This window comes from Electrona antarctica (assembly GCF_951216825.1).
Source record: "Electrona antarctica genome assembly, chromosome: 12".
In the NCBI taxonomy this organism is placed as follows: domain Eukaryota; kingdom Metazoa; phylum Chordata; class Actinopteri; order Myctophiformes; family Myctophidae; genus Electrona; species Electrona antarctica.
The window spans coordinates 29,071,021-29,081,942 of NC_136793.1; the positions used below are offsets into that span (position 1 = coordinate 29,071,021).

At 42.1% G+C, this 10,922-nt stretch overlaps 1 protein-coding gene across 6 annotated transcripts in view; it reads right to left on the minus strand.

The window, feature by feature from the left end:
- Nucleotides 1-476: 476 nt before the first annotated feature.
- The window catches only part of agtpbp1 (ATP/GTP binding carboxypeptidase 1), a 52,407-nt gene continuing 41,961 nt past the window's right edge, over nt 477-10,922 (minus strand). For 2 of the 6 annotated variants that reach the window (XM_079515304.1, XM_079515302.1), the window contains 3 exons: nt 9,002-9,178; nt 7,451-7,611; nt 477-2,410 (listed from right to left, as the gene is read on the minus strand). In XM_079515304.1, coding sequence (XP_079371430.1) covers nt 2,230-2,410; nt 7,451-7,611; nt 9,002-9,178 — 519 coding nt within the window. In that variant the 3' untranslated portion in view covers nt 477-2,229. Of the gene's footprint in view, nt 2,414-7,450; nt 7,612-9,001; nt 9,179-10,922 lie in introns of all 6 variants that reach the window. The other 4 variants (XM_079515303.1, XM_079515305.1, XR_013791198.1 and 1 more) reach the window with 3 other exon arrangements.

The window sequence follows — 10,922 nt, forward strand, 5'->3', positions numbered from 1 at the left end:
CTTTGGGCTGAGCCCTCAGCACTTTGGAACCTTGTGAGGTGAAGTAAGGTGAAGCTTTTGCAAAAAGTTACTTATTCACTTCAAGTGATGTATGTTATTTATTATTTTTTATCTCCATTGTTCCGCTTCTTTGTTTTATAGTACAGCATTATTCACAGCGCAAAAGCTTTCTCTGCTTTTGCAGCTCATGCTATTTGTACATCACGGCTATAATTGCTTGGTCTTACTTTGCAAGAATTGTCTATCGTTCGGAAAAAGTGACCAGTGTGTGAAAATATCGTACATTCAACCCTCACCACCAAGGTTACCAATGTCAATTTCAGCAGACACAGTTCAAGACACTCAACAACAAAAACTTTCTCTGTGCGAGCTTGTGTTGAGTGAGTGTGAGTACACTATAACTTACTGTATGTGCACTTCATGTGTTGTACCATATGACATTTTGTCTCGTTAAAGATGTGAACATTCTATTGTAGTTAAATATGTCTCACTGTTAGATTAGCAAGGCAAATAGGCCATGGACTACTACAGGATCCATGGTGTACCAGGGTCAGGGGGGGTGGGGTGGACGAAGGGGTACAGGAGGTGTAAAATCTAGGGGCCTGGTCTAATTCGGAAAGCTGGGACCACACGAACAACTGTAGCTAAAATAACTCCCCTTCCCTCTTTAAAATGACCTTACTACAACACCTGTACCTAGCTCTAAATAAACCTAGGTGTGCATAATTAAGCCTCTTCAGCACCTTCTGTGGATATATTTGTGGACAGCATGACATACAGACAGACAAGCAAACAGACTTGCGTTGCGGCTCAACATATAAAGATTTTCTGGATTATAATCTCTGCCAAGGTTGTCGGTTCATCCCAGGAATCCAACCTCGACACCATTGCCTTGACATGTACTGTAACAGACGGGGAGGGAGAGAAGGAGAAGAGAAAGAACTAAAGAGGAATGAAAGTAAAGGAAGGAAGGAAGGAAGGAAGGAAGGAAGGAAGATTAAAAACCATCAAATGGATGGAATGAAATGACAAGACAACTAGAACAGTGTGCTAAAAAGGTAAAAGGTAAAACAAATAAGGTTGGTGTTCTAGTTCCCTGCAATCAACATTGCTTTTCTTTTGTAAAGACTATTAGAACAAATAAGCAGAGGCTGAAAGTGAGGAAACTTCAAAGAGAACCCAAGTTTGGATACACTGGCCGGCGGCCCATGCACCTGAAATGTAAGGTAGTAATAATTGGTGCTGTAGCTAGTCCAGTCTAGAAGGTCAGCAAGGGGTTCAAGTTAAGGATGACCAACTGGAGGCATTGGTAAGTGAAGTGTGGCTCAGAGACTATACAGTGAATGGTGTCTAAGAAGACCAGGGTTAGCTGTCAGGGGTTGAAGTTCATGGTTTGCTGAAGCTTGAACCTGGGTGAATAATTCATTAGTGTCCTTTACGCCTAAGAACATACTGTATTACATCTCTTTGATACATTTGGTTTGTACTTCTAAGAGCAGTCTGGTTGTTTCCACTGTGCTAGCTGAGATCAACCAATCCCAGAGAAGACCTCCCTGAACCCATTCAAATTAGGGACCACTAGTGATACAACCCAGGTCAAACTAGTGCTTAGTATAGCTACAATAGAGCGTCGCAGTCCCGCCCCCTACCATGGACCAGGAAATGAATCCCAATGCATTTTTTCCATAGACATTTCAGAAAGTATTTATTTAAAGACGGTTATGCCGCGGACAAAGCCAACTCGAGTCGTGACAACTCATGACAACACAAACAATATTTTGGACCAAACAAATAATTACAAAGAAGAAAAACAACAAAAAAAGTGTTGTAACCTGCCGTTTCTTTCTTCTTTCTAATTATTTGTTCGGCCCAAAAAATTGTGTTTGTTGTCATGATTTGTCACGACTCGAGTTGGCTTTGTCCGCGGCGTAAACGTCTTTAAATAAATACTTTCTGAAATGTCTATGAGGAAAATGAACGGAGAATCATTTCCTGGTCCATGGTAGGGGGCGGGACTGCGACGCTCTATACTGATAGGCCTGTAGGGCTAGCGACTAGTGGCAAAGAGCAGGCTGGGGAATCTAACCATTTTATCCACCGGCCACTAAGACAGCTTGGCTCCAAGATTCACCAACATCATCTTAAAAAACACCATAGTTTTATTCCAAAATGCCATCCATATGACTGGTGTCCGTTTCCCACCTTGCTCCAGGGGTAAAGCTGTGCATGTCAGTCCCTGTGGTTGGTCTCGGAGTCGGACAGATGGCCAAGGTGCACGGGGGTGTCCTGGAGGTCGTTGCTGGGGTCGATTTCGGGGTCGCCCTCGTCATCGTTGCTCTCGGCGCTGTAGTCCACCTCCTCCAGGAAGGACGGCTCATCCTCGTCCATCACGTAGGTGGTGGGGCTGCTGCTGCTACGTGACGACAAATGACACTCTCAGCGGAAACTACAGTATGATACATGACATGAGTTTACGGTGCAAACTGGAAACATGGCAGCTGTTGCATGGCCACATAAGTTAAGTTTTGAAGTATCATGAATGGAGAATTAAGAGGGGTTGGACAATACATACAACATGACAAGATAAAAAAATACAAATATTATAAAGTGCTAAAGTTCTCTAGGTACTTGCACCATTAAAGTCAAGCATATTAAATATATTTCAAATCTATTTTCAATGAATGTTATCCTATTATGACATGCCCAGAATAGGGACGCCAGGGTTTGTGTCGTTAAATCATTGTGCAGGGAAAATGTTTTTAAAGCACTTGAAGTACCCGAAGCACACAGTTTTATACTTTAAACATTACAGTATGTGCTATAGGAGTGAGCGGATAGTATTTTTGCTTTTGTCAGTTTTTTGTTGCACAGCTCAATGAGCAAATAATCAATCATGTTGACTCTTGAAAAGAAATATGCATGGCGAATTTCAACAATCCACACTGAAACACAAGACAATCACAGATGATGAAGGCCTTCAGATCTAACAGAATAACACTTTAATATTGCTAACAAATGAGGGCCGTGCGCTGTCACTGACACGCTTGGTTTCCTTCCCAGTGCGTCTTAATGGTTAAATGGTTACAGTGTTCTTTGAGGTTTTAGTGGCTTTTTAATGGTGTTAATGGTCTGAAATGTGATCCCTGGGAGACAGTCGATCAGAGGGGCTCAGACGTTGACCTCCCACCCCTCCCCCTTGGACCCTCTCGCTCTCACACACACACACACACACACACACACACACACACACACACACACACACACACACACACACACACACACACACACACACACACACACACACACACACACACACACACACACACACACACACACACACACACACACACACACACACACACACACACACAAAGTGGATTATCATGGAGTGGTGTGCGCATGTGTGTGTGTGTGTGTGTTTAGAGAAATATGGTGATGGAGTACAGTAAGTGTGTACAGTAGAAGTGATGCAGCGCGCACGCATCGCTCACGCAACACCCCCCCCCCCCCACACACACACACACAAGAGTGTCCAATAATGGCCTGTAATGGTTGCTTTGTTACTGCGCTCTGGGATCTCACCATTTGTTCCTCCCAGAACAGCATTGTCTGCATCTCTACATGCACACAACATACTGTACAAAACACACCATACTATGCTCACATGTAACCATGTTCCTGATTTTGTCAACTCACACAATCCTGATTTTGTCAACTCACACGATCACACAAGGCATGCACGCACGCACGCACACATGCACACACGCACATACTAGCTCTCGTGCACCTGTTCAGACAATCACCTACCGTCTTAAACAGATACAATTATGCATCCACACGGCACATGCACATATTATAAACAGACAACCAGGTAAAATCTTGGGCGTGCGCAGCCACGCGTACACATCATCACCTCCACTCTTTCCTCCCACTCCAGTACGTACTCAGCTGCAGCAGCTGCCTCTGTATGTGGTCATGATATCATTGTTATGATGACCTATTAAAGGATAAGTGGTACCGCATCAAACCCTGTGCATAAAAAACCCATAAACCTGGGATGAGAGAGCAGACGATCCCAGAGGACACGCATGCAAATAACACTCTCGCAGCACAATCACAAAACCCCAAAACACTTTGTGTGTCCCCCAATGAGTGGATGCATAAATGATAAATGAATAACTCAATATGAGAGGAGAGAGTAGGTTGGGAGAGCCAGAGACTTGAGTATTAAGTGGTTGAGTGTACTAAAGGCTTCCCACATCAACCACTCTCATGAAATCTTGCATGGAGGGGAGATCACAGAGGATTTGAGACAGAAGTGTAGATAACCTATATGGTTAGAGACCCGGGTTTGGCGTGGTTGCTTTGTGGTGTTGGACTGAAGTGTATTTACATTTACAGGTATGTGCACCACAAGCACATAAACCTATACTGGAGACCTTGGCGAAACACATAAAATGGCCTGAGCAGACACAATCTTGCTTGTATGCAAGCCAACAATGAATAAACACTTTTACAAGGATAATAGATTGTGACAACTAGGTCCCCTTTATTAGTGCTACACTTATATTGCCTATCACGCTGAGGAAAGCATTCTGCTGCTAACGTGTTTGTGTGTTGTGTGCCCAACATGCCTACCTAAATAAAAAAGTACCTGAAGGAAACTTTTGTGATTGCTGGCATTGCTTCTGCTTGTAATGAAGTCTTTTGAGCCGTGCGCCCGGTAAATAGATACTGCACGGACATACTTACTGCCTCCACCCCTCGACTGTCCTAAACACAGTATATAGGATGCAGGATACCTTGTTTCGAATAAGGTACAACATTAACTCAATATAAGCTATTAGCAAAAATACTGGTACATTCTGTTCCAGGGCTGCAGAAATTCCACAGACAAGGTTTAAGAAGTTAGTGTCAAGGTCAAACCAACCCATCAGGAATGCTCATTAAATCTCCCCTTGTTCACTTCCCCAAGATAAACAGACACCAGAATGAAATGGATGGCTCTAGCCCCAACTTGACCTCTGTGTCCATACAAGGTCTACTGCCTGAACTCATAATTCAGGCTGGTTCTCAAACTTGGCCATGATACGCCATGACACCCGGATAGTTCAGAGAGGATACGGACAACGGATAGTTCAGAGAGGATTGTGTGCACATCTTATGGTTGTATTTAGGCCAGGTGCTGGACATCAAGGTGAGAATCAAGGAGAGGATAAAACGATCCGGGCAATGTTTTATAGCTTCAAAGAACTTACTTTTATTACTGGTGCAACGTTTCAACCTTTTAGGTCTTCATCCGGCAAATTATTTATAATTTTTTTTGCTTAATTTTTTGCTAACCCTAAACCTTTTCAGCCGGTTTTATCCTCTCAAGGACACCCATAATAGCCATAAGCTCTGAGCTTAAGACTGCAGCACCCTGCTGTAAAAATGGCTTAAAAAGAAAATCACACTCGTGTGAAGTGAGGTGCGCTCTTATCATCATACATCACATTCCGGCCAATCACTTTTGGCGTCCTCACTTTATCCTCATATGATATTCCATGCTCAGCCAATGAAATCATCGCTATGGGGTACAGACAAACACACAAAGCTGGGCATAGGAGGGGCTAGCGCCCCTCAAAGAGAAAGTAAACAACAATAGTGGAAATAGCTAGAACTAGAAAGGTTGCAGGTTGGCCATTTTCATCATTTTGACAATAATGATATTTCCAAAATAGCGACGCCAGGTTGAAAGTGGTTAAACTGGAACAATATTTTATATATAGTATATAATTATTATTTATATTAATATTCTATTTATTCTTCCTTTCATTTTACTCTCCTTTTCAATGGCCCCTGGCGCCTCCCGGTGGCCCCCCACTTTGAAAACCACCGCCTGAGTTCTACATGATGGCAGATAGAAAAGCTCATGTGACATTCTAGTAACGTTGTAGTATATCACAATGTATAATACAAATGTAAAAGAAGCATGTTCTGCTCTGGACATCTTTTCCTGACTTTGCCCCCCCCCCCCCCCCCCCATGCTATACCATGACTTCTCACCACTTCCACAGGTAAACCCGGTTACATTTGTACATTCTGAGTTACAAATTGATAAATTAACACTGAGGATTTTACTGTGTAGAATACCCTCCTCAATCCAAACAATATTTGGCTGTTTGTTTGTGGAAGAGTTTTTAGAATTCTGTAGAATGGTTGAATAGATAAAGATTGATTGCTATACTACTGTATGATTTGGGACCACTGTCTCTGTGACTTAACTGTATGAAGCCAATTTACTGGTTTGTCTGCCTGTAACAAATCAGTTACGTCTCCCGTCTCACCATTACCACGAAATGTGTAACTGTAGAAGGTTTATCAGAAACGTCTCCATATACTGGGTGCCTTCTTACTGAAATAATGACAATGCCTGCAATTAATCATCCCCATTTCCCGACTAATTTCACAGTTCCCATCACATATCATCAATAGATGAAGGAACTCATTGTCGTACATGCAGCTTCTCACATTGTTGTTCGAAAAGTAGTGCCACATATCAGCAGCAGACGTCCAGATGTCTGGTGATAAGAAAATAGTCAATGGCTTTTTCTTTTAACCATATTATCATCCCTATTTTGAGGTGAACATTTACAGAAAATATGCAATCTACAAGCTCACAAAGCGCTGCATCACTAGGGTTTAAGTGGTTAAAGATCAAATATTTTAGTGAACATAACGATACCCATGAGTCCCAAAAGAATATATGAACACTGAATTTGCTATGCTGGAAACATTTGTTTTTAAATTTCAGTGCCCAGCCAACGACACTTCTACTATTGAATTAGTTCTCTGCATCTAGTTCCACTGAGATCAATTTCTCTATCCGATAGCCGTGTTTGGGAGTTTCTTTGTGTGGTGCAGGTGTCCTAGCTACCAACGCACACAGCCCAATGTGAAGACCACATTCTATGTGTACAGTACATGAAGCAATATTACAGGAAGGTATGCTGCATGGTGTGCTTTACCCTCATTATTGGCACCACAGTGATGTGGTTAGTAATGTGGTGCTTGCACAAGTTCCGTAAACATCACCGAAGAGACAATAATGACGGTAAAGCACACCCTCTCATGTAATATCGCGATTGCACAACCTTACCAACTAAATAAATGTGTAATCAAAATTAATTTATGTTGTGAGGCAATTTGCTAAAAAAAACAAAAAAACATTTTGCCAGTGCTATCCACGTTTCTCTGGAAATACATGGGACTTGATTGAAACTACACCCTGTTGAGTCAACCAACCAACTTGAGATAAATAGAGATTGTGATTTTCCGAACTGAATATATACCACACATAGCTGTGCTGTATTTCTTATCACACTGAGGAAGGTGTGTATGTGTGTGCGTGCGTGCGTGCGTGCGTGCGTGCGTGTGTGCGTGCGCGACTGCGCGTGCGTGCGCGTACCTGACTACTTTACAGCGCGACTCTATAAGGTCACTCTCCACATCCAGAAGGTGTTGGTGGCTGCGGATTCCCAGGGGAGAGGTCAACCTTTTTAGCCTGAGCAAGGCTACACAAAACTGGGCTCCCATCTCCTCTAGCTCCCTGGTGCCAATCTGGAGACCCTGGAGGTTAAATACAATTCATAGTTCACACACACACACATAAAGGCACACTAAAGAGAATACAGTTATTTTGGCACACATTAATGGAGACAGTCACACATGGTCAAATATTAGGATAAAGTTATGATATACAGTAAATGCTGCTTGGCCGGGTGCTCCAACAGACACAACTGACAGAGCTTGAAGGCCGAGTTAGGCCAGGAGGATGATCTCTGTTGCTGTATTAGTGAATCCTACAGGTTGATTAACAGCGAGAACTGGGTCGGATAGCATGTTCCTCTGCATGTGTTAAGGCCTCACTGTCAGGCGAAACATGTGTATCGCATTAGAGGAGACATGTACTCATGTGCACTCTCTCCCACATGACCAAGTGTATGGGTTAGAGAAGTGACAGGGACTACACGTGTGATCAGTTTGAGAATTTGCATAACAACTACATTGGGAGAAAAGGGAAAGAAGATTGTAAAAAGAAAACATGCAGTTGAGTATATACAGTATATATTATTTAATCTGGTAAACTGATACTCTCAACAAGGAGATGTAAGGGTTTCTACAGATGCACTGGAGTGTGTGGCGGGAGCAGGATTCGATCATGTCCATCTTCAAACATCCCAATTCCCAACACTGGGACATGACATGCTGTGCTATGTTTTTGATGTGGAAACATTATGGTTAAAGCTCATTCCCAGCCAGGACACACGCACATGTACACACGCACACATCCTTTAGCCTCTCCATACTCAACTCTTCAATAACACATGGACTTCCTCTAACCTCACAAACCTTTCACGTTTCCTTTCAAGAGGGAACATTCAAACTTGGCCTGGCTGAAGGGAAACAGCCATGCCACTGGGCATTAGCTCCTGCACATCTGGATAAATAATCAAAAGCAAATCAATAGGGGGGATAATCTGCGCCAAACTGTCAACTCAAGACTGCCCCTGGGCTCGGCGGATGTTGACATTGGCCACCCCCAGTGGTAGCGAAGGCGGCTCAGTCAGTACTAGTAGTGAGGAATGTAAGTGAGGACAAAAGAAGGATGGAAAGGGATAGGAAATTAAGAATTTATAGCTATTATACAGAATAGAACAATGGAGAAATAAAGAAAGGATATGTGGAGGAAGGGAGGAGAAAGAGAGGTAGGGGACAATAGCAAACAAGGGAAGAATAGATAGATAGAAAGAGCGAGAAGAGAGGGAGAAAAGAAGGGAAGGGATGATAGAGGGTATTTTGGTATAAGGAAAACCAGAGTAAAACAAAGAACACTGGGTGAAGAAAGAGTGTGACGCCACCTGGTGGACACATACAGTACATCAGCATAGTCTCTCCCACAGCCATACACATAATGTATACTGTATACACACACATGCATGCACGCACACACACACACCTTGTATCTGCCCTGATCACAGCCACAAAGCGTGCTCTCCATGGTATAACTGCGCTGTACTCCGATCTCCCTCCATACAACCACACGGGCTGTGGACTCCTTGGAGCGCTCCACCACAAAACTACAGCTGGACATGCTGAAGGCTGGAGCTGTCTGGGACAGGATCTTAGGCAGGGTCTGAGAAAGAGACACAAATGTTCCATTTGTACTGTATCTGTACTGTATCCTTGTGTGTAGTATGATGGCCAAAGTATTGGCATCAAACATACGGTTGCAACCAAAAGTAAAAGTACTAATTTTATGCAAAATGTCCCATTTCTCAAGTTTCCAAATGTATAAAATCCTTTAAGCAAAGTAAAAATATAGAAAATTGGAAATACTCCACTAAAGTAAAAAATACATCAAAACTTAAGTACAGTACTTGAGTACAATTTACATATACAATTTAGGCATTTGGCAGATGCTCTAAATCCAGAGCGATTTACAGTAAGCAAGAACAAAAACATGGTAATCAAACACATCAAAATAGTCATCATGAATCATTCGAAAGCTAAGAACCAGTAAAAACAGTGGAATATCTATATAATGAAACTACGAGTATACAATGACTATAGAGTGCTATGTCTACATAAAATGCTACCTAAGTTTAGCCTTTGCATACGCCTGTAAGGTCGCTGAGGCTAGGGCAAGTGCTACGGGCTAAGATGGAGTCTAAATGTACTTAGTTACTTTCCACCAGTGATTTGGAGTCACATGTCATACGATGACTGACATCACAGGCTGGCCACATGATGAAGTCTGAGATCAACATTCACATTGTAGTCACACATTTAAAGCCATTTAGAATGCATTGAAATAATGCAATTATGTTAAACAATGTAATTATCTACATAATGTAATGATCTAATTAAGTAGACAATCCCTTATGTTCTCTGTATGAAAGATGGCAAACCAGAGTACAGTTGGGTGCCACCGATATTGTCCCTTATCATTTGACCCATTTAGGCCTGACCTCAAAATTTTAAAAAATCCTTTTCACGATTTTTCAAAAATAGCAGACCTACAAGCTCGTAGCGCGCCACTCGGTGGCGCGCTATGAGCTTGTAGATCTGCTATTTTTCAATAGCTAAATTATAACATAATGTTTAAAACACCAAAAGGGGTTCCCGCCCAAAATGGGTTAACTGTCCTTTTGCGCAGATCACGCAAACCTCAGCAAAAAGAAAAGGACAATATCGATGGCCTCCAACTGTATGTGACCAGAATGAGATAATTTATGAAGCAGAATAACATCTCCCAACGGACCACCAATGAGACTGATCTCCCTGCTAACATAATTTCAGACAATTTCATACAATACAATACGTAATCAGGTAGTAACAACAACTCCCATCAATATTCACAGGCTTGGTCGACCTAATTTGAACTTCAAGTATGAGGAGGACAATCACTCTGTCTGATAATATTTCCATTGGCTGCAGTGATACAGTAGCATCTCTTCTGATGCAATACAATACGAGCAGAATTCAATAAAGCAGGTTTCATTAAGTTAAATGCCATTAATATTCATTGGTGTGTGTGAGCGCAGTGATCCCAAACAAAAGGCTAGATTGAGTGAGTGCTGGAAGTGGATGTGTATTCTGTCGCTGTCGAGAGGAAACCTTGTAGGCTGTAGGCAAAACTGTTACCTTTCAGGAACTGGAAAAATAACCTGTGTTCAAATGGATCCCATGTTTAGGGTTGTTTAATCAAAAGTCAATTGACAGTCTCTTGTCAATACATTTCATTGGTTAAATATAAAAAAAATCACACCAGTCACCAGTGTGAAGTATTAATTATTATTAAGGTCTAAATCATGTTGATTAGGTGATGTAATGCTAATGTTAAACAAACGGTGCAAACACAAACATTAAACGCCATT